Source organism: Prunus avium, chromosome 1 (assembly GCF_965620075.1).
Source record: "Prunus avium chromosome 1, drPruAviu1.hap1.1, whole genome shotgun sequence".
Lineage (NCBI taxonomy): Eukaryota > Viridiplantae > Streptophyta > Magnoliopsida > Rosales > Rosaceae > Prunus > Prunus avium.
Window position 1 is genome coordinate 1,360,632 of NC_142284.1, and position 24,643 is coordinate 1,385,274.

Consider the following 24,643-nt stretch of genomic DNA (forward strand, 5'->3'; position numbering starts at 1 on the left):
TGAGAGAGAGAGCTGAGGTATTTATAGAAGCTCAAGGCTAAGCATGCATGCGTACATTTGGCTATGGGCATTACATGCAAGGTGACTGGTGTTCAAGGGGACAAAATTGACGTGTCGTTTTGAAATCAATGGACACTGATAAATCTTCTTCCCGGAGATGGATAGAATCTGGAAGTAAGGCCAAAAGAGGTTTGGATTTGCAGAGACTAAAATGGCTGTATGTACCATGTGATGTGTTATATTATGTGGTGGGCCCTTTCTTATGTTTTTTATTTTAGGGTAATGCTATGCTTACCACATAAATCTACCACATTTTAATACCATCTTACATGGCAGTTGATGTGGACAACCACCTCATTAAAATTATATTCGTTTTTTTTTTTAAGGAGATAATATTTTCTATATTTTTCTTTAGTTAAAAATTTTAAAACAAAAAAAAAAAACTAAACCCTACGACCACTTTTCACACGTCTCTCTGCCTCCCCTAATTCTCTATCTCCCTCCTTCCTCTCCTCCCCATCGCAGTGCTTCGCCGGACTCCTGCCACCACTCCTCCCCATCGCAGGTGCTTCGTCGAAATTCTGTCACCGCTCCGCCAGACTTCTGACATCGTTCCGCCAGACTTCTGACTCCATTCCACCGCTCTACTCCTTCCTTCACGGTTAAGATTCTTTTTCTGTTTAGCTTAACCTTCCTCCACCAGTCCTCCCCATCGCAGGTGCTTACCACGGACTTCTACCACCACTCCGCCAGATTCTGACCCCGTTCCTCCGCTCTACTCCTTCCTCCACGATTTTAGGTTAGTAAACCTTCGTTATAACTTCTTTTTTTTGTTTTGTTTTGCTTACCTTGTTTTTTTTTTTTTTTGGATGAATGCTTTCTTCTCATACACGGTTGCTGAATCGTTAATTTATTTGTTTCAATCAGTATTCAAATTAAGTTTTTTTTTACTAGTTAAACATGCTTTTCTTAAGAACCTGTAATAACTTGACTGTAGTATACCATTGAGATATAACTTTCTGTTTCTTTTTTGGCTTATGTTGTTTCTTTTTTTAGTTTAATGTTTTTGATACGTTAATTTGTTTATAATTCTCTCTTCTTCTTTTTTTAGTCATTAGATGAATTGATTGACCGTAGTATTGAAATTTTGGTATTATATGCTTATGTATCATAAGCTCATGTCCTATATGATGTAGGAATGGAAGAATATTCAAATATTTCTGCAAGTTTAGAAGTTATTGATGAAGATGAAGTTGTTGAACTGGAATCTGATGGGATTAAAATTGAAAATAATGGAGATGATGAGATTGCCATGGACAATAGAACAGATGTGAAAGAAAAAAATACAAGAGCCGATGGTTGGAATGGTGTTTGACAATATTTATGAGTTAATTCAATATTATAGAGAATATGGGAAACAATATGGCTTCCCAGTGATTGAATACTGATTGGAAACAAATAAATAAAGGATTCAACAATCGCTTATGAGAAGAAAGCATTCATCCAAAAAAAAGAAGAAAAGGGTAAGCTAAACAGAAAAAGAATCTTAACCGTGGAGGAAGGAGTAGAGCAGTGGAATGGAGTCAGAAGTCTGGCGGAGCGATGACAGAAGTCCGGCGAAGCACCTGCGATGGGGAGGAGAGGAAGGAGGGAGAGAGAGAATTGGGGGAGGCAGAGAGATGTGTGAAAAGTGTTCGTAGGGTTTAGTTTAGTTTTTTTTTTAATTTTTAACTAAAGAAAAATATAGAAAATATTATCTCCTTAAAAAAAAAACTAATCTAATTTTAATGAGGTGGTTATCCACATCAGCTGCCATATGTCTTCCGTCTATTGGATGGTACACCAACCACGTGGTGTACCGGGAACACTCAAAAATTACTCGTTGAGTAGACATTTTGCACCTACGACTTAGATTTGATTGTAGGCCGTCATTCAACGGCTAAAGAGAAGTCTAAGATATATAAATTGAATACACATTTGATTTGATTTTTAAAAAATACAAATAATAGTCTAAATAATAGGGGAGGAGGGTTTCTCACCACGGGAGGCCCTGGGCACAAGTAGGTAAGGTGGCCGCCGAGGGCCCCTAATTTGTATAGAGATTTTCTATTTAAACCCCACACTTCTCTTAGTTCACCCCATGTTCTAAGTTCACCCCATCTTTTAATTTAAATTTTCACAATTTCTAAGAAAACCCCATTATCTTCCCAAACTACCCTTAAATACACCCCAAACTGAAAAAATAAGAAATAAAAGAGATTTTTTATTTAAACCCCACAATTTTCTTTGTTCCCAGCAGAAAAAAAACACAAACAAATGAATTGAAAATGCAAGACACGTGATATTTAAGTGATGTTTTGATGCATTTTATAAAGTTGTTGTGTAAATTATATATTAATTGTTTCTTTTATGTTACAATTGTGAATTTGAGTTCATATAATTTTTTTTTTACTTACTGAAGAAATTTTTTTATACATAAATATACATATAGAGTAGAAGGCCCCATTTAGGATGTTCACCTAGGGCCTCCAAAACTTAGGACTGCTGTTGTTTCTTACATACACCATACTAAAGTGTCATGAGGATTCGAACATGTGACCACTGATGTGCAAAATAATGCCATTTTTTATTGGGCTACACCCGCGTTGACCCATATTTGATTTTAAATCAAGACAACTACAATAATAATCTTAATTCATATGTAAAATTAGACTGTTGGTTTTTTAATTTTTTTTTAAAAATTTATGGATTAGTGAGAAAATGATGTTTCGGACTTCCAACATTGAATTTTGAACCAAGGGCTTAATAGTTGACACCACATTCTTAAAGCAAAAAATAAAAATAAAACTAGTTACTTCACACAAAACAAAAATTTTAAAAACCCCTACTAATTTTAAAAAGAAAAAAAAAAATTTGCCTCAGCCTCTCTTCTTCTTCTTCTTCTGTTAAAAGCTATAAATAAAAAAAACAAATTACTTCACGACTCGCTAGAAATTTTCTGCTAAAAGCTATCGTATTCAAAGGACACAATAATCTTCATTTTGAAGCCAACGGATTGAATACTAAATCGTGTAGTAAGGCTTTTATTTGGATTATTTGCGGTTCCACCGAAACCTTCATTTCGAAGTGTTTGATTCATGGCTGAAGAGATTCATACAATACTGGTCAATCCATCCTTTAATAATTGTGACCTCAATTTTGCACGCATAATAAGTAATACACTTTTTGTTCATTTTTGTAATAATAAAGAATTTATTAAATCCAAATCGTAGATTCATAGGTGTGGTCATCTAAAAAGTATGGAGAAAATTACAACATTATTGAAAGGGAAGAAGAGTTGAGAGATGCGGGAGAAAAGAGAAAAGGAATTTGGTTTACTGCAGCTAATATGGAGAAGTGAAAGGGAAAATATGTGTCATGTTTTCAGTCTTTGAATGAGATTTAAATGAGAAAAGTCAAGCAGATTCTAATAGAGAAAATCTAAACAGAGGATTCATATCCCAAATAGTCACTCAGGCCAAATTAAAAGGATTAAAATTAAAATGAATACTATAATAGGTATTCAAAATAAAAAGGATTAAAATTAAAATTCAATCTAATACATGGTTTCTTGAAAGAAAAAAACAATATTATTTATGGATGAAAATCTAACTGCCCTTAATTTATAACTTGATTTGGTTTGAAAATTGTCTGGAAAACAATTGTCTCATGATGATTGTCCTAGATTCTAAAAGATATTTCTTCATTAAGCTAAATAATGATGAGGTGAGGAGAAATTGAAGGACAATTGTCTCATGCTTCTCATGGTGATTATTATGAAGAAGGAAATATCGATCATAAATGCACTCATGCTCCACAATATTCAATTATGGCCAATATCACGTCTAGAATCAAGAAGCTAAAAATCATAGCATTCTTGTGTGAGAAACTACAGAATGGTACGATAATACAGCCACATAGTATAATTCATTCACGTGTTATGATTGGACGACAGGATTGATAAGGAATAGTATCAATAGCCCTATATATGTGCATGTTTTATTTACTTCCTCTTTTTGTTTAATGAATATTTACTTTCCTTTTTTAACTTCAAGTCTCTATATAGTTTCCATCGTATTTTGTGCAGGTCTCTCTAATGTCCAATGTTATCTCAGTTTCAATTTCAACAAAATTCTTGTTACACCTTTCTGTCCTCTCGCAGTTATTTTCTGTTAATTTATCTTTTTGGTTGATCATTTGGAGGAAACATCGTGTGGTTAAAGCCAAAATCAAAGTGCAATATTTGTTTAAGCATTTTCTACACAGGCCATATACTTTTCCTTGTAGCAATGGAATATATAAAATTGCTCTTCGAAGTGCTGACTGCACGTCCCTTGGCCTTCTTGTTGTTGTTGACCATAATATCTTTGCCCTCCACAACGTTACTTGCAGTATTGCTCTGGTTGCTTCATTTGCTCTGCACAATGCTGCCGATGCTGTTCCGATATTCAACTCTGATGATACTCGTTACTTTACTTTTCAATTTCCATCTCCTATTGTATACAAATTTATCTCTTTAATGTCCCTTGCTATTTCAATTCCCATTTTATTTTATTTCTACAAAATTGTTTACATTTCTTGCACTTCCGCGTCTACGGTGGTCTCATATTCAAACCACATGTCAACAAATTCTGTGAAAAACCCCCTCCCTCTCCCCCTTAATAGGGATATAATTTTATACAAAAAACCTCGATATTATTAAGAGTGAAATAATTTTATACAAAAACCTCGATATTATTAAGAATGAAGCCATTTATTATTTGAAATTATTATTTGAAATTTTTTATTTTGTTAAGTATTTGATGTGAGACTCTGTGTTTTAGAGTTATCGCTTGTATTTTTTTTATAAAAAAAAACACCAAAGGGTCTGTTTGATAGAATATGTTGATTATCTAATATGACAATTGGAAATCCCAGAAGGCTTTAAGAGTGAATAATAAGCACAAAGAGAAATAACTTCATTTATTTATTCATTTATATGGCACAGAGCTAGAGCTCTTTTGCCTTTTCACACACAAAAAGCTCATTCTACATGAGCTCTACCTGAAAACCCTAGCACAGTAGTCTAGAACTGCTAGATCTAGATACAAACTTTTATTACATCGCGCGGCTTAGTACACTACCCTCTCTGTTCTTAGTTCAAGCACTAACTTTTTATTTATTTTTTATGCACACATACTAACTATTATTAGTGCTTAGAAGTTATATTATGCCAGCAAACTCCAAAATTGAAGACAAGTGGTGGTTTCTGCTTCTTCCCTGCTGTATTGGCACAAAGTAAGATTGCTGCTGCTTGCTGAAAATTTGTTCCATCTCTGGCCCAAATGCCAGTTGCCTAGCCTCTCTGTCCATCTGCATTATTATATTGTCCTCTTGCCCTGCATGTGTAAGATAGCACAGTACATATAATTATATACAAACCCACATAATTTATATTAAAAAAATTGATCATCAGCTAATTAAGCAATGTCTCTGACTTAATTAATTACCTGCAAGGAAGTTCCTCATGTTGTTTTGGGCATTGAGTCCAAATCCCAGGATTCGGAGGTTCTGATTTTGGGCAACAAAGGCAACAGGATGACCAGCCGGGATCACAAAAACGTCGCCAGGTGATAGCTGAGCGGTGACCTTCATGTGCCTTCCACTCTGTTCTCCCTGCTGCTCTTGCTGTCCCTTAATTTCTTGTCTTTGGCTTGCCAAGCATGGGCACGCCATTTCAACAAGTCCGTTTCCTTCCACAACCATAATCAAGTGTGTTGCTTTTGAATTGAAGTGTGGCACCATCATAGCTTGCTGCACAAGAAAATTGAAGCAAAAAAAAAATTATCAGCCACAAGCTCTCCCTGGACAACAAATACACATGCTATTTGTAGCTCCAGATTAATATGAAAAATTATATTCAGACATGTGTATGGAATGCATAAGGGATTTAGAAAATTTATTTTGTGATTAAATGTTGCATTACTTGGTTGATCTCAATGCAACTGACTGAGGCATCCATGTCCTGGAGCTGATTGAACTCCTCCGGACGAGCCTCAAAGAACTGGCCATAGTTGTTAGAGTGCACAGGTCTTTGTTGTCTCAGATTGAATGGACCCTGAGACTGAGGGTCTCCTCTACGCCTGGATGAGGCGGCCTGACTCAGTGCCTGGAGTTGCTCTCTTGGGGCTCTCATGACTATGCCTTGGCCCTGCTTCTGCTGGCCCTGCTTAAAGCCATGCTCTAGCTGCTCTCTTGGGGTCTGATCGAATAATTGATAATTGTTAATTGGAGCCTAATTAATTAGTGTGAACAAATAAAAACAAATCAAGGGTAAAGAAAGAAACTTGGGAATTGAGCTTACATTAAAGGCAGATTCAAGAATGTCATTGCTGAAAACGCTGAAGTATGACTCAGGATTTCCGGAACCGGCAGGGAAGAATTCCTGCAGAATGTTAAAGCAATGTTAGAAATTACCTACTCAAAATATTTATAAAGAAAAAAAATACAAACTTAAAGTTGCTGTGTGAAAATGTAATTGGGTTTATGGGTAATTAATAGCTCATCAAAAGAAAAAAAACAAATACCAAATGATGAAGTGAGGTGACGATTGGTTACCTCAAATCGGCCAGGATTGTTAACAGGCTGAAGGAGCTTTGCAATTCGAAGAGTCTCATCATTGTTATTGTTAACTAAGTAGGTAGTAGCCCCCGCAGGAACTCTAATCACATCTCCGTGTTCCATGTTGAAGGACTCCTTTCTGTCTTGCATCAAAAGGGTACAAGTACATTGTCCTGTAATTTCAAATTAAGCAACAAAAACTCATGATGTCAGTTGCTAATAATATAATTGCATATAACAAGAAGTAGAGGACTAACTCACCGCTCAGAACAACGTAAATTGCTTCAGCATCACAATGGTGTGGGAGAACAAAAGTGTTAGGCCTTGCCTCAAAGATGGCCAAGCGGTAGTTCTTAATGCCGCGTAGAAGCTCACTCTGTCTCTGGGTGAACCTCTCAAGCACATAAAGCCCACCTTCATTAGACTGGAACCTTGGCTGAAACCTGTGTGATGGGAAGTAGAAGGGGTTGTTGCTCTGGCTCTGACCCTGACTCCCCATCTGCCCCTCCTCCTCTTGTTGTTGGTTCGGACCACCTCCTCCTGTGCTTCCTTCCTGCTGCTGACCCTGCTGCTGACTCATCTGTTGTGCGCACTGTTGTTTGCATTGTTCTTTTTGATCATCATCACGTGCTTGCTTTTGGCAATCCCGCTTGCACTGCTTGTACTGATGTTTCTCATGTTCAAATTGTTGCTTGCACTGTTTTGGGCATTGCTCTTGTTGTCCCTGACCTTGTTGACTCTGACAACTCAGCTTGCACTGCTCGAATCGCTCTTTGGCACCACCATAGCCCGAGCCATTTAGTGCATCATCATCTTCTTCTTGGTTACCTCCTCCCTGCTGCTGACTTAACTGTTGTTTGCACTGTTGTTTGCATTGGTGTTTTTCATCATCAGGCTGTGATGACTTTTCGCAACTCTGCTTGCACTGCTGGTACTGCCTTTTCTCCTGGTCATATTGTTCTCTGCACTGTCGTGGGCATTGCTCTTGTTCTCCCTGACCCTGCTGTTGTCTCTCGCAACCCTGCATGCACTGCTCGAATCGCCTTCTGAGCTCACCATTTAGTGTCTCATCCTCTAGTTTGTTGTCTCCTCCGCCAGGTCCTTGTTCTTGTTGTTGCCTTCGTTGCTGGTCTTCAAGTTCCTGCCTGCACGTTCTTTGGCACTGCTCTTGTTGCTGGCCTTGTCCTTGCATCTGGCACCGTAGCTGGCACTGCTTGAGTTGTTCGACTTGCTGCTCACACTGTCTTTGGCACTGTTGCCTCTGTTGCTGCTGGTCACCGCTCCCCTGCATCTCACAGCGCTGCTGGCACATTTGCTGCATTTCCTCGCGCTCTTTCTGTTGCCTAATTTGCTCATGACACTCTTGCTGACATTGCTGCTGCTGCCTATGGCCGTGCTGCGATTGGCAACGCTGCTGACATTGCTTCTGCTGCTCATGTTGCTGCTGCTGCTGCTTGTGATGATTAGAACTTTCCGCCGGAGGAAGCGACCAGGGCCCCCACTTCCTGCATTGGTAGATACACTCAGAATGAATTACAGGCCTCTTAAAGTCTTGACACTGTTTTTGACATTGCTGTTCTCTATCTTGACCAAGAGTGAAAGACACAGAGAAAGCAAGAAAAAGAAGTGAAAGGAACAAGAACAGAGGAAGCCTAGGTTTGATATGGATCACCATGGTTTGCTAACTTGCTTGCTATTGAACTATGACACTCTAAATTATGGGAAAATGGCATAAAGGGTTCACGCATTTATAGAAGCTCAAGGCTGAGCATGCATGGACATTTGTCTATACGCATTACATGCAAGGCGACTAGTGTCAACAGGTGACAAAACTGACGTGTCCAATTTCAAAATTCACAAGAGGGTTCGAGACACAGCTTCTCCAGAGTTTGGTCTTCACGTGAGGGTGCAAAATGAGGACAAATATATATGGTTGCAAGAAATGGATGTATGCGAAATTATGTTGCGAATCTTATGATAAAGGTGTGAGGTTGCGTAGAGTCTTCTGGTTTTGTTTTGAGTGTGGCATTTGATCGAGCAGGTGGTGGGGGCGTATGGCAAATGAGACAGCTGAGGTGTGAACGTGTTGCGGTGCATGTAAATGAGAAGCCAGGAATCGGAACGGGTTTGGTGGACGCGGCGATGCTCATCCATTGTGTCAATAGCGACAGGCATACTTTTGATGCAGAGAAAAAGCCACGTGTGCTATGCAGAATATGGTGAATGCTCATGCTGCAAATCGACACGAATTGTTGAAGTTTTCATGTCGTTACTCATTAATGACGATTAAGATATCAAAGGCATTATTTTTTTTAACCAAAAGTTTATTGCTTTAATTGGATTTGAATAATATAAGATCATCTTGAAAATACTTAAATTCTGAATTATTTTCCTCCATTCATACGGATTGTGATGGAATTGCTACAGGTTGACAAAAGAATTGTAATTGCGCCAAAACAATTGTTAAGGTTGCATTGCTAATGAGATTGAATCATTTATTAACGGAGAGAACAAGATTTGGCCAAACAAAAAAAATTATCAACTGTTCACAAATTTTGGCTATAGTATATGCTGGAGATGCTCTTGTTCGAAGAGGCTAAGCTGCTCCTCCATTCTCTTGGCAATGCTAAATTCCTGAGCTGGGTTTCAAGCCTGAGGAATATAATTATATTCAACACGCGACGAGAGAGACAGAGACAATAAAGCTAAATACAACACGTCGCAAAGGAGTTTCTATCCCCCTCCACCATACATAGTTATAACTTATAAGGACAAGAATGAGCGTCATTTTTGTCACGTATACCTGGGACACTATAGCTAGCTGGTCACCTTGCATGTAATATGCATAACCAAATTTACATGTGCATAAGTACACTGTGTCACATTTTCAATAGTTAGTAACTAAGCAAAGCAAGCATGGTGGTGGTGATCAGGATATGAGAGCCAAGCTTTCTTTGTTGATCTTGTTACAAATTTCCACTCTTCTTGCTTCCTCTGTGTCCTGCCATAGAAGTCTTGCCGGCGTCGGCGACGCTGTCATACAATGAGCCCTGAATTGTTTTCCCCAGAGATGTGGGATATAATTTGCCAGCAGGAAGCTGAAGGCCACCCGAAACAAGGTATCTAAAATGTTATAAATTGTGTGCTCAATTATGCAAGCATGTACTGTTTGATATATTTTAAGAGAATTCAACTCTCACTTTGATTGAAGTCAGATTGATCTCAATCTCAAATTTGAATGATCTCACTTACAAAATAAAGCTTTTATTTTATAAGCACCAGAAATACATCCCACACGGTTGATACAGATTCATTGCATTAACAGAAAGCTCACTCTCCTTAATTACATGTTTTATTTCCTAATTACCACCGCTTATTAATTATACAAGTTCTTAATTTAGAGCTTAGAATTCCAGAGCTGAAGCCAGGCGGCTCTGCTGGATAGGCACGAAGTAAGATTGCTTCTGCTTGCTGAATATCTGTTCCATTTCCTGACCAAATGCCAGCTGCTTAGCCTCTCTCTCCATCTCCTTCATTATGTTGTTCTCTTGCCCTACGAATATATAACAAAGCAAGGTTTATATATATAAGTCCACCTAGGTAATAAATAAATTATTAATTAAGTATATCAATGAGTACCTGGAAGGAAGTTCCTCATGTTGTTTTGGGCATTGATTCCAAACCCCACCAGCCTCAGGTTCTGGTTTTGGTTGCCATTGTTGTTGTTGTTGTTTTGGGCAACAATGGCAGCAGGATGAGCAGCTGGGATCACAAAAACATTACCAGGTGATAGGTCAGCACTGAACTTTCTGTACTGTTGAATTTCTTGTACTTGATCCATGCTCTCTTCTTGGCCTTGGCTCCTGGGGTGTGGGCAGGTACCTGCCATTTCATAGCGTCCCCTTCCTTCTACCACCATCATCAAGTATATTGATTTTGAATTGTAGTGTGGCATCATGATAGCCTCCTCCTGGACCCAAAAAAAAAAGGAAAAAAGATAAATTTTCATAAGAACATTTTCCTATATTGTTCTCTTGCCCGACTATTGTCTTATGTTGTCATATTATGAATTTGAATCATTAATGATATTGAATCTCATCAAAATATGCGATCGAGATTCAGTGTCATTTGTCTAACAAGAGAACATTCCCCTATTACCCTAGATAATGGATATTAGTTGGTTTCTTCTCGGGACTATTGTTTGGTTTGCTTGGTTGATTTCAATGTAAGAGAACTTGCCATTGAAGTCCCCAGGCCGAGCCTCGTAGAACTTGCCATAGTTGTTGGAGTGCACAGGTTTTTGGGTTGGAAGATTGATTATACTCTTAGAACCAATGGCTTTACGCGAGGCTGAAGAACCCTGTTCACTCAATGCCCTGAGTTGCTCTTTTGAGGCTCTCATGACAACTGTAAGAGCATAATGAATTAATCAGTGTAAATAAACTAATAAAATCAAAATAAAGAGAATTGAATCTTAAATTACATCAAAGGCAGATTCAAGAATGTCATTGCTGAAAACACTGAAGGGAAGAATTCCTGCAGCAAAAAAAAAAACACAGCAAGTTCAACTTTCTGCAGCAAAAATAAAAGAAAAAACAGTACTAAGACTGATATATATTTGAGGAAATGATGTGATTTGAATACCTCAAACCGGCTAGGACTGTTGACTGGCTGAAGGAGCTTTGCAATTCGAAGGGTTTCATCATTGTCCTCGTTAATAAGTAGGTTGTAGCCCCTGCAGGAACCCTAATCACATCTCCATGTAGCATGTTCAAAGTGACATTACAATGTCCTGCATGTAAAACCAAACTAAGCAACAACAAAAAAAGACATTACAACATTATGTCAGTTAGTTAATGGTAATAATAATATAATTAAATTAGCCAATAAAAGGGTTCACCGTTGAGAACAATGTAAATTGCTTCAGCATCACAGTGGTGTGGAAGAACAAAATTAAAGTGCTAGGCTTTGCCTCAAAGATGGCCAACCGGTAGTTTTCGACACCGCGGAGAGCCTCAGATTGCCTCCTCTTGGTGAACTTCTCGAGCACATAAAACCCACCTTCATCAGACTTGAATCTTGACTGAAACATTTGTGAGGGGAAGTAGAAGGGGTTGTCCCTCTCCTCTTCTTCCCTTTCTCTGCCTCCATGTTGATGTTGCTTATAACCAAAAGTTGAAGACACAGAGGCAGCAAGGAAAAGAGTGGAAAGGAAGACCAGCAAGTAGCTAGCTTTGATCACCATGGTGATACAAAAGGTTTTTGGGGGCATGCAGAAAGAAGGTTTTACAAGCCTATTTATGGTGGAGACAAGTGACATAGCTTAGGTTGCTTGGAGCTTCTACTAGCCACAAGTTTATGGGTTGCTATAAATTTTGTAATAAACCTAGTACTCAGATGTTTGGTAGGATTTCTGTAATATAATTATTGACATGGGGCATCTCCATTCTCTAGAATTCTGTAGAGATTGTGCAAATGTGCATTAACTTTTAACAATATAGTTTTCAGATTAAAATGGATGCATTATATATGATATTTCTAAAATTGATGCATTATTATATGTGGTATTGTTGGGTTTTTAGGGTGAAGTGCTTTTATTTATTCAACAATAGATGAGTTAGGCTTATTGGTCTTCAACAACTAGAAACTGTTTACTAGGCTTATTGGCCTCCTTCCTATTTTCTGGCTTATTGGCCTCTTCACTCTTAGTTCACTTATACAAGAGGCAACACCTATTTATAGATATAGGCTGCCGCCATTTGTCCAAGTCGGTGGACCTGGCTTTCTTCTCATAGCCACTAATTTACAAGATTTTTATTAGGACTTTTCTAGAATGCCTACAACAATTATGCCTTAAAGCTTGACTTTGTCAAAGTTGGTGGATATTTCTTGAGATTTCTACTTTTTTTTCTAGATTTTTCTAAATTTTTCAAGACAAGTGTGTATTAAATTTAACATGTATTACAGAAAAGTTAGACTTGATCGAGCGGATGAGTTTCCCATTCTGCACCCCCTCCCCAGGCACATAATCATAATCCGGCATTTTCACCTTAGCGAGATAGATGTTTTCAACTGGGCCGCAACTCAGCAAAACTCTCTCCTTCAGAACTTTGTGAACAACTCCCTCTGCGATCTCTCCCACGAAAAGCTTGAAGGTGATGCCCCTAAAAACAACTGGAAACAGCACATCCAGTATGCTCACTGACCCTACACTCCCCTATGCTCTCCAGATTTGTGAGAGCAAGAAAGTATCCAAGATCCTTGGTTGCCTTTGTTGATGCAAAATCATCCAGCAGGCGGACAATAATTGACTTTTGGAGCATCAGTCCTTTAACTTCAAGGCTCTCAGCAGAGATGACAACATCCCACAGCAACTGTACTTTGAGAAACATAATGGTTGCTTTTTCCAACCTGCGGCTGCCATAAACCAAAGAATGAATTGGCAACCAAAAGTACATCACTTTTGATCCTTGAATTATTCTCAAACAGTGTCCTATATCTGCACGGTGTAAATCATCCATGTGCAGTATAGCCGGGCGGCTATACTACTTTTTATTTTATTTTTTAAAATAAACGGTATAGCCGAACCGCTATACTCCCCTTTTTTTTAAATAAAAAAAAAAGGTATAGCCAGGCGGCTTTACCAGGGTATTTTTTTTTTAAAATAGTATAGCCGAGCGGCTATACCTGTTTTGACACGTTGGCACCTGATCGCTTTACGGGGCCTTTTTTCCTGTAAATAGTATAGCCGTGCGGCTATACCCTCGCATACTCTTTAAAATAGTATAGCCGCACGGCGATACTTGTTTTCACACGTGAACAACTAGGCGCAAGATGGGTTTTTCCTTATTTATTAAATAGTATAGCCGGGCGGCTATACTCTTTATATATACATATATATATTGGGATCACCTCTATTTTCTTTTATCGATAAGAGTAGTTTAGAGCATTATCCATTACTATTAGGCCATTACCCAAGTCTCTATTGTCCTTTTTAATTTTTTTACTTTGCTAGAGTTATTACCCATATAAAGAATTTAGCATTTTCATGTTTAATACTCGTATTATATAGGTAAGTATGTATTTTTCAACAATACATCCGTTTTCTCTAAACGTCTTGGGCTCAGTGATTTAAATTAAATCTGATTAGTTAATTAATTATTTGAATTATTTTTAAAATTCAAATATCATATGTTTTTGTCTGATTGAGTTTGTCCTTATCTGATACCTATTGGAACATGTATATGAGCCACTCCATTTAAACAGAAGCCCATAGGTCTGTGCAATTACATCGATTTCGCATAGAACATTCATATCATCATTCTTGTATAGTCTCAAAGATATACACACAAATTTTGCCAGTAATCAAAGCCCTAATGCTAGGACTTTGATTTAGATAATTGTATCCTGGTGGAGCAAACGCATGCAGAGACATTGCAATTCTACAAGCCTCTATTTGCAAGAACAATCAGTTTTTAATTTACAGCCATATTTAATTTCATTATTCTATTTGTTGTTTAATTAAATTATTAGAATAATATTGATTGTTGTTCCTCCAACTAGTTTCACTCGAGATGACGAGTTAGATCAAAGGCAAATATTCCCACAAAAAAAAGAAGAAGAAAAAATTGAACTCTCAGATTGATTTACTGTGAAATTTGTCATGTTATCTTAGGGTTTAGGGCTAAAATACCACTTTCAGCTAATTGGGCTAGAGTTATTTCTTCAATTATTTTATTTATACAAGCGATATTGGGGAATGAGAATTTAAATTCTTTCCAATACCTCCCATTCTAATGATTTCTGGCTATTAACCCATTGCACAAGAATAAAAAATGGATTTAATCTATGGGAAATAATACCGGTTGAACCCATAAATACAACAACAAAAATAGGGATCCACCAACATTTTGTGGATCAAAGAATGTTAAATTTCATAGTATAAAATTGCTTGTATGAGAATTTACTTTCTAAAATGTATCCATCGTAATTATGAACTGAACCCTATTACAACATTTTTGTCATTGCACTTGACAACCCTGCTCTTCTGCTTTGAGATACATCAGTATATTATCTGCATATGAAAAATTGGATACAAAACATTCTAATGAGACAACGAAGAGAAGAGTTTTGGAATAAATTGAAGGTATCAGAGGTCATATGGCATTGATATATATACGAACTATTCTAAATGAGATTTCAAACAACGTGTTAGATGAGAAGAAGCATCTCATTCTTACATATACCATACCCACGTGCACCTGAAATTCCCAATGTTAAGAGGGGAGAAAAGTGCAATACCTCTCTTGTATCTCGCAAGTGTAGGAGATCCAACCTTTCATGAGAACACTGGTTTGATAAAGAAGAAAGCTGCATCCAATCATACATTAATACCGGCAATCACAGCCCACAATATACTCAATTTTAATAAAGAGAAATATAAAGTTACCGAGAAGCTGAAGGTTTGAGTCCTGCTCAAATGGCCCTATATATTTTTTTTAGGGTAATGTATTGTTGAAAGTAAAACCACAAAATAAGAGCTTCTCTTGGAGGACAAAGGAAAAAATAACACAACAAGATAAACAATACAGGAAAGAGGCATGGACTAACAACATTCAAGGGTGCTCAGCATCCCCGATTAACATCTCTAACTAATCAACTGATATGCTAGCTGTAGAATGTAATAATATAAACAAGGCAGAAAGCCCAATTCGCACTAGCACTCGTCTTTTATTGTAGGCAAGTACTACTACTAAGAAGTCAGAATTGTAACTACTAAGAAGAATACCTGCACGACCATTTGCAGAAGATTCATGCAAGTAATTGAGCTTGAAATCCACTCACTATTAGCACATATATCTATAATGGCCTGGATGATTCGCATACTTTGATTCAATACTGACTTCAAGTCTACGACATAATCACTGACTTCAATACATGAATTTTTATTCGAAAAACATATAGTTGAAGACAACTCTGACCTGAAATAGCATATTGGCTTTGACATGTAGATCATCCAAGCGGTCCTTATCCACTTTATATCAAACTCAGGTTCAGTCTTGTGTCTTCACCGCATTTAAGTACAAGAGGATCATTGTCACAGCAGCAATGCAAATGATAGGCGTTCTGAACTTTAACAGCAAAAAAAAGATAGGTGTAGAGTATTGAAAAAATAAAAAGGAAAATGGTTTCTTGATTAGATATAGGACTGCAAGACTTCATCCATTGACTTTATAAGATTTTCTGATATTTAAAACCCCAAACAATCTGATTCCTAGTATTTGAGGCAAATATTCGGAAAGTAATATGATTTGTTAGGCGCGGGTGGATTGTGATGGAAGTTTTACATGCACAGATTCAAGCCTTCAAAGTGAGGGCCTTGAGAAGGAGTCCATTTTCAGTGATTTTGTCTCCCACATGTTCTCTCTCAAAATCTTCATCTCTAATCCTAGACATTTTGCCATTCTACATATCTCCCCAGACTGTGGGTGGAATGTATCACCTGATGAAAACCCATGCAGATACAGGGAACCATCAGCATCACCAGTATCCACCCAACTATATCCCACTTCCTTTCTCACTCCTTTATCTCTCAACCATTTCCCAACTTTTGCTACCATTTCCCAGTCCCCATTCTCAGTATACAAGTTGGACATCAACAAAAAAGAACCTGATTCCATTGGTTCCAATCTCATCAATGTATCGGCTACTCTCTCCGCCATCTCCACATTCCCATGGATCCTGCAAGCCCCAAGAAGGCTTTGCAACAACGAAAACCCTGGCTGTCCCGGGATCTGACGCATCAATTCCTCTGCTTCCTCCAATTTCCCTGCACGTCCCAACATGTCCACCATACTTGAATAATGTTGAGGAGACGGTTCAATATGATAGTCTTTCACCATTGAATGAAAGAGGTGATGGCTCATCTCCACCATTCCATTTCTGCTGCATGCTGTTAGTATAGAAAGAAATGTGACTAAATCAGGTCTTACCCCTTCTCTCTCCATCTCCTTGAACAATTCTATCACTGAGTCATTGTCTCCATGCCCATCATATGCAGATATTATTGCAGTTCAAGCAAACTGACTTTTATGAAGCGTCTCACTGAAAACTCTTTTGGACTCACAAATGCTTCCTCGCTTTGCATACATATCAAGAAGAGCACCTGTGATAATTGGGCCAGTCAGTCACTAATCCAAGTTTGATCAAGGAAGAGTGGCATCATTGGCCATGTTTCAGAGAAATATCCTGAGCATCACCAATTGCACTCAAGACACTACCAAATGTGTAATTGTTTGGCTTCGACTCCATAGTTGCTACCAAGAATGTTTTTAGTGCATCTTGACACAGCTCGTTCTGAGCATACCCTGAAATCAAAGCATTCCACGATATGATTTCTCTGCAGTTTAACTCCTCAAAAAATTTGATGGAGTCAGGCATGGACTCAAACTTAGCATACATGGCGATCAAGCTGTTGCAAACATCATGCTTTGATAAAAAGCCAGTCTTTATGCAAAACCCATGAATCATTTCGCCTTCCTCCACCAACTTCCTAATTGATATAGCAGAGATTAGTCCAACAAATGTGACATCATTTGGATATACTCCATCCAATCTCATCTCATTAAATAGAGAGATGGCATCTTCTTTGTCTATAGAAATCATAGTTGTCCAAGACACTACGTAGCAATCATTCATGCACTGAAAGACTAATTTTGCATCTTCAGTAACCTCACACTTTGAATATGTCGAGATCAATACATTACAAACTGAAACATGACTTCCATATCCTAATTTAATTGTCAAGCCATGTATCTGTTTCCCAATTAAGTTCTACATTCATTTCATGACCGCAAGCTGAAACTGCACTAGTAAATGAGACATGATCTAACCCCATTCCTTCTCCTGCCATCTCAATAAAGACAAAAATCGCCTCAAGCCCATGATTTCCCTCTTGAGAGTAACCTGATAGTATTGCATTCCATGAAACCAGATCCTTATTCGCCATTTCATCAAACACACTCCTAGCTTCTATTAACCGCCTTCACCTCGAATACATACTTATAAGTGCATTTCCAAACAAATCTTCACCATCTAAACCAGACTTAAATATAAGAGAATGCAGTTGTAATCCAAATCGAAAATCTTCATGATCCGCACAAAAAGCAAGAATCGTAGTATAAGTCACTAGATAAAAAACAACTCAATTAAAATTCATCCTAAGAGCAAAACTCAATGCACCCTCACTTGTCCGAAACCCCGAAAGAATAGTATTCCAAGAAACTATATCAGTATAAAGCAGTCCCAAAGATAAGTAAGGGACCATCAAACTGTCCAGCTTCAGTGTACATACTCATCAAAGAATTTGAAATCGTAGTATACGAAGCTAACCCAAAAGAAACTGCAAACCAGTGAATTTGACATCCGGTTTGGGGTCCCCTTGACAGCAAGGGTAACGGTAACTTCATCGATGTTATGAGACAAATGTAGTTGAAGTTGCTTACAGAACATGTCAAGGGCTCTAAGGGTAACGGTGACTTCATCGTGTTCGTTTCTCTGTCTCTTCATTTCACTCGCGCACCACATTCCTTTGCGAGTGCAAGCTTCGTCTGTCTTCATTTGGAACAAAAAGTAGAAGCCCAGACCCGGCCAGGCCGCCTAGACACACCCAGGCCGCCTAGGCGCCGCCTAGAACCGCCTAGAACCACCCAGGCCACCTAGGCGCCTCCTAGAACCGCCCAGGCCGCCTAGGTGCCGCCTAGACCCGCCCAGGCCGCCTAGATCCGCCCAGGCGCCGCCTAACTCCCTTATAGCATCAGAGTTGTTATCCAATCCAATCCAATCCAATCAACGCAACAGCCGAAATGAAAGAAAAAAAATCGAAGCTTGAGTTAAGAGAGAGAGAAGCGAAATGGTTGTGACTGCGAGTGCAAGCTTCGCGTTTGTTTTCGGATATATTTAAAGAGTATAGCCGGTCGGCTATACCGTTCAAATATTCGAATATATTCAAAGCGTATAGCTACCTTGGAAATAATACATTTAAATCGTATAGCCGCGCGGCTATACTATTTAAATATACAATTTTGTTATGTTATTTTAAAATACCACTTTAGCTAATTAGGATAGAGTTATTTCTTCAATTATTTTTTTTATACTAGTGATATTGGGGAATGAGAATTTAAATTCTTTTCGATACCTCCCATTCTAATGATTTCCAGCTATTAGTCCATTAGGCAAGAATTAAAAATGGATTTTATTTATAAGAAATAATAGAGTTAAACCCATAAATACAACAACAAAAAATAGGGATCCACCAACATTTTGGGGATAAAAGAATCATGAATTTAATAGTATAAAATTGCTTGTGTAAGAATTTATTTTCTAAAATGTATCCATCGTAATTATGAACTAAACCCAATGACAGCCTTTTTCTCATTGCACTTGACAACCTTGCTCTTCTTCTATGAGATATATAAGTTCGCGTTGTATTCTATGCAGATGAAAAATTGGATACAAAACAGTCTAATGAGACAACGAAGAAAAGAGTTTTGAAATAAATTGAAGGTATCAGAGGTCATATGGCATTGATATATATACGAACTATTCTAAATGAGATTTCAAACAACGTGTTAGATGAGAAGTAGCATCTCATTCTTACATACAATGGCTGAGCCAGAAAATTCATCAATGAGGGTCAACCTCAAAAAATAAAATCATCGCATAACAAGATAAATTTATATAATAATACAAAGTCTTTAGTAATAACTCATATGTCATTCCAATACATTCACAATCATCCTCGACGAGTTTTCATCTCTTGAAATCTTTTCATTTCATTCTCTTATATTTTCATATGTATCTTTCTCAATATATATGATCAAGCTGTCATTCATCCATATATCTCTCATTCGGTTTTGCAGATCACTTTTCAATATATTCATAGCAGAAAATGCTCTTTCCACAGAGGCAGTCGCAATTGGTAGGATTAGTGCCAGTGTCACGAGCAAGTAAACCAATGGGTATACCCTATCTTTTTTTGTCACGAGCAAGGAAAATTGTGTTTTTTAGGTTGGCAAGGACCTCTTTGCAAATAAGCTATGCGCACCTGATCTTGGACACTGGGATTGTAATCCAAAATTCAAATTCATAGCCCAGGATCTGAAGGAAGATCAGCCAGATTGATTTCCTCACATTAACGTTTTGTAGTACCATGATTTAATGCATCTGTTCTTAGAGGATGTGACAATTAATCTGTTGCTTTTCTTTTAAAATATGTCTCCATAACTATTTAAAAAGTAAATTTCAGAAATCAAATAATAAATAAATCATATAAAGATTATTGTTCTTGATTTGAGATAATAAATAAATAACTAATTAACATACCACAAATACAATAAACTATAAAAAATAAAAAAATAAACTACACAAAAAAAAATTACACTATTAGGGTTAAAGATTTAATGGGTTAATCGTCACAATTCAGTGAAACAAAGTTGAATTCTTGTAGAGAATTAACTTTAGAGTCGGAGAAAAAAAAAGAATTGAATGATTGATGCAAACAAAGACTTGAAATAGAATAGGTTTAATTTAAGCAGTGCAAAGTTGAAATAGAATAGGTTTAATTAAGCTGTGCAAAAGGTTGCCTGCTTTAGCTTTTAGGTTAGTAGTTCTTTAATTAAGAAGTTAATTTTTTTTTTTAAAGTAAAGAAAAGAAAAAGGAAAGCTGAGAAAGGGCCATATTTTAATAATAATTTATATACAAGGGGTAAATAGTAATGAATGCAGGGTTGTTTATGGAATTTCAGGAGGGTCAGCTGACCCTTGTGGGCCTTCATTGGCTCCGCCTTTGCTTACATATACCATAACCACGTGCACCTAAAATTCCCAATGTTAAGAGGGGAGAAACGTGTTAGGCGTTCTAAACTTTAACAACAACAAAAAAGATAGGTGTAGAGTATTGAAAAAATAAAAAGTAAAATGGTTTATTGATTAGATATAGGACTGCAAGACTTCATCCATTGACTTTATTAGATTTTCTGATATTCAAAACCCCAAACAACCTAATTCCTAGTATTTGAGGCACATATTCAGAAAGTAACATGATTTGTTAGGCGCAGGCGGATTGTGATGGACATCTACTCCCATCTTTCTTGTAGAATCTGAGCAACTGTTGATTATAAAGGGAGAAAAGCATGTAATCTGATTCACATATTTCTTTCTTTCCATTTTTTATTCTATATAGTCTTGTGTGACCAAAACCATCATTTGCAATATATCTGTGATTGATATTGGAAAATCAACATATCTCTTTGTTTTCCCATCATAATATTTTGTTCCCTGCAAGAGAATCAACACTTAAGTAAATTTGTCCTGAAGAACAACTGTTGCAATATACTCCTACTAGAAACCTTTGTAAATATAGGAGCCAAATGAAAAAGATACATTACAAACTGAAACATGACTTCCATATCCTACTTTAATTGTCAAGCCATGTATCTGTTTCCCAATTAAGTTCTAAATTCATTTCATTACCGCAAGCTGAAACTGCACTAGTAAATGAGACATGATCTAACCTCATCCCTTCTCCCACCATCTCAATAAAGACAAAAATCGCCTCAAGCCCATGATTTCCCTCTTGAGAGTAACCTGATAGTATTGCATTCCATGAAACCAGATCCTTATTCGCCATTTCATCAAACACACTCCTAGCTTCTATTAACCGCCTCCACCTCGAATACATACTTATAAGTGCATTTCCAACAAAAACTTTACCATCTAAACCAGACTTAAATATAAGAGAATGCAGTTGTAATCCAAATCAAAAATCTTCATGATCCGCACAAAAAGCAAGAATCGTAGTATAAGTCACTGGATCAAAAACAACTCCATTAAAATTCATCCTAAGAGCAAAATTCAATGCACCCTCACTTGTTTGAAACCCCGAAAGAATAGTATTCCAAGAAACTATAGTCTCAAAGATAAGTAAGGGACCATCAAACTGTCCACCTTTGGTGTACATACTCATCAAAGAATTTGAAACCGTAGTATACGAAGCAAACCCATAAGAAACTGCAAACTCGTGAATTTGGCATCCGGGTTTGGGTCCCCTTGACAGCAAGGGTAACGGTAACTTCATCGATGTTATGAGACAAATGTAATTGAAGTTGCTTACAGAACATGTCAAGGGCTCTAAGGGTAACGGTAACTGAAAGAGCTTGAAAAGTATTATAATGAATAATTGTTATTGAATTGATTGTTGTTTACAATGATACATCCGCATAGGATATATAGACAAAACAAAAGTATAAAGTTGCAATGCACTAGGAATAGAATATTGAAACTGTCAGTGGATGTTTCCACGCCTGGTTCTAAGGAAAACAATGTTTGCTAGTTTAATTCGGATTGCCCGCATAGTCAGAGTCAGAATATGCTACTAAGGTAGTATTGCCTCGTGTGAAAAACAGCCCCTCAGAGGATGAACCTTTCAAATAGCGAAGAATTCTTTTAACTGCAATCCAATGGACGGTAGTGGGCTGATGCATATGTTGACAAACTTGATTGACAGCGTAGGTAATGTCAGGACGAGTGATCGTTAAATATTGTAAAGCCCCAACAAGACTGCGGTATTCATGAGGATTAGACAATGGTATACCATCTGTGACACTAAGTTGGGAACCAGAAGCAACTGGGGTGGCACATGGTTTAGAATCCTGCAAGTGAGCACGAACAAGAAGATCGCATGTGTATTTATTTTGTGATAAATGAAGACCAGTAGGTGTGCGAGTAGCTTCAATACCCAAGAAATAATTAAGAGGCCCAAGATCCTTCATTGCAAAAGCTTTACCAAGAGAGGTAATAAGAGACTGAACCTGACTGTTCTGATTTCCTGTAATTAAAATATCGTCCACATATATAAGCAAGAGAGTATAAACACCATGTCTATTGTAAATAAAGAGGGAGTGATCTGCCTGAGAACCAACAAACCCATATTGAAGAAGAAACTCAGAAAACTTGTGAAACCATGCCCTCGGGGCTTGTTTAAGACCATAAATAGACTTGCGAAGTCGGCAAACATGGTGAGGTCTTCTAGGATCTTCGAAACCCTTCGGTTGACGCATATATACCTCCTCAGTAAGATGCCCATGAAGAAATGCATTTTGTACGTCTAGTTGACGAATAGGCCAATCATGAGAGACAGCAAGTGATAGAACAATGCGGATGGTGACATGCTTAACAACAGGACTGAAGGTTTCAGTATAATTAATACCCTCTTGTTGAAGAAAACCGTTTGCAACAAGTCGAGCTTTAAAACGTTCAAGTGAGCCGTCAGATTTGCGTTTGATGCGATATACCCACTTACAAGGAAGAATATGAGTAGCTTGAGAAGAAGGAACAAGATCCCATGTGCCTGCTTGTTGAAGGGCTTGAAACTCAGCATCCATTGCGGAGCGCCAAGAAGGAGATTGATTTGCTTCACGAAAATTATATGGTTCACGATCCAAATCCTGCGAAAAAGAGACCAATGCATATCGGGGATTGGGTTTACGAGTGCCGGTTTTAAGACGAGTAAGCATTGGATGAGAGGGTGTCTTGACTAATTGAAGAAAACCTGGAGACACTATGGGAGAAGACGGTTGATGAGGAGATGAGAGGCCCGGGTTGGAGGAAGGATCTTGGGACAATGGTGGCAAATGTGATGACAAAGAAGGGGGTTGAGAAAGAAGACGAGGTGAGGTTTGTGGTGATGGGGGATTAGGAGAAAATGCAGGACTAGAAGGTGTGACACTATTAGATAACAAAGATAAAGAATCGTTAGTATCAGAATGAGAAGAAGAGGAAACAACAGGAAATGTTACCTGAGGAGGACCTGGAGAAGGATGAAGAACCACAGGTTGGTGCTCAGCCAAGGGTGAGAGTGGTTGAGGGAGTGCAACAGTAGCAAGAGGAAAATAAGTCTCATCAAATACAACATGGCGAGATAGGTAAACACGCCCGGAAACAAGATCATAACAACGATACCCTTGATGATTTAATGAGTATCCTAGAAAAACACACTTTTTAGACCGAAATTCTAGTTTATTTTTGTTATATGGACGTAAATAAGGAAAACACGCGCAACCAAACACACGAAAAACAGAATAAGATGGAGCACGACCAAACAACTTTTCATAAGGTGATAGAAAATGCAATTGTCGAGCAGGAAGACGATTAATGAGATAAACTGAGGTATTGAAAGCATCTACCCAGAAAGATTGGGGCATTTGAGCAGTAGCAAGGAGAGTAAGTCCCATATCCACTATATGACGTTGTTTACGTTCAGCTACCCCATTTTGTTCCGGTGTGTGTGGGCAAGTGACACGATGAAAAATTCCATTCTTAGATAAAAAAGTTTGAAAACTATGACTCATAAACTCACCACCACCATCAGTTTGCAATGCCTTAATTGTATATACATTATTAATGGAGAGGAGATTTTCAACCAATAATTTAAACTTCTGAAAATAATGTAAGGCCTCAGATTTATATTGCAAAGGATATATCCATGTATATCGAGAGAAATCATCCACAAATAAGATAAAATACCTGGAGCCTTTATTTAAAGATACTGGCGAAGACCAAATATCACAATGGACTAATTGAAGTGGAGAAACGGAAATGGATGAAGATAAAGGAAAAGGGAGCTTAGTGCTCTTTCCCAAAGGACATGTATGACACATAAGACTTGACTTAGAAGAACTAACAGGAATAACAAAGTTGAGCTTATGAAAAATATCGTTAGAAGGATGACCCAAGCGTTGGTGCCACACAGAAGGAGTTGTTCGTTCACCAATGAGAGCTACAAATTTGCATGACTCCACCCGAAATGGATACAAACCGTTCTCACTCTTGCCTTGGAAAAGCGTCCTCCCCGTGGATAGATCCTTCACGTAAAAGGAAGAAGGTGTGAAAATAAAATAACAATGATTATCAGAAGAAAATTTTTGAACACTCAACAAATTGTGGG

At 37.7% G+C, this 24,643-nt stretch overlaps 1 protein-coding gene and 3 pseudogenes across 2 annotated transcripts; all 4 read right to left on the reverse strand.

Annotated features, from left to right (window-relative positions):
* Positions 1-4,976: 4,976 nt before the first annotated feature.
* On the reverse strand, positions 4,977-8,364 carry LOC110768678 (vicilin Jug r 2.0101-like). The gene is made up of 6 exons (XM_021972510.2): positions 6,901-8,364; positions 6,637-6,812; positions 6,383-6,463; positions 6,005-6,280; positions 5,529-5,832; positions 4,977-5,417 (listed from the first exon to the last, which is right to left on the reverse strand). The coding sequence occupies exons 1-6, from the start codon at positions 8,312-8,314 to the stop codon at positions 5,242-5,244; spliced, it is 2,427 nt and encodes an 808-aa protein (XP_021828202.1). The 5' UTR covers positions 8,315-8,364; the 3' UTR covers positions 4,977-5,241.
* Positions 8,365-9,906: 1,542 nt separating this feature from the next.
* LOC110768682 (vicilin Jug r 2.0101-like) lies at positions 9,907-11,919 on the reverse strand (annotated as a pseudogene). Its single transcript, XR_015832219.1, has 5 exons — positions 11,540-11,919; positions 11,283-11,431; positions 10,850-11,190; positions 10,279-10,606; positions 9,907-10,192 (listed from the first exon to the last, which is right to left on the reverse strand). The product of XR_015832219.1 is annotated as a vicilin Jug r 2.0101-like (transcript).
* A 4,085-nt stretch (positions 11,920-16,004) lies between these two features.
* Positions 16,005-21,821, reverse strand: LOC110768681 (pentatricopeptide repeat-containing protein At4g32430, mitochondrial pseudogene; annotated as a pseudogene).
* On the reverse strand, positions 17,484-18,150 carry LOC148297117 (pentatricopeptide repeat-containing protein At4g32430, mitochondrial pseudogene; annotated as a pseudogene).
* Positions 21,822-24,643: the final 2,822 nt, after the last annotated feature.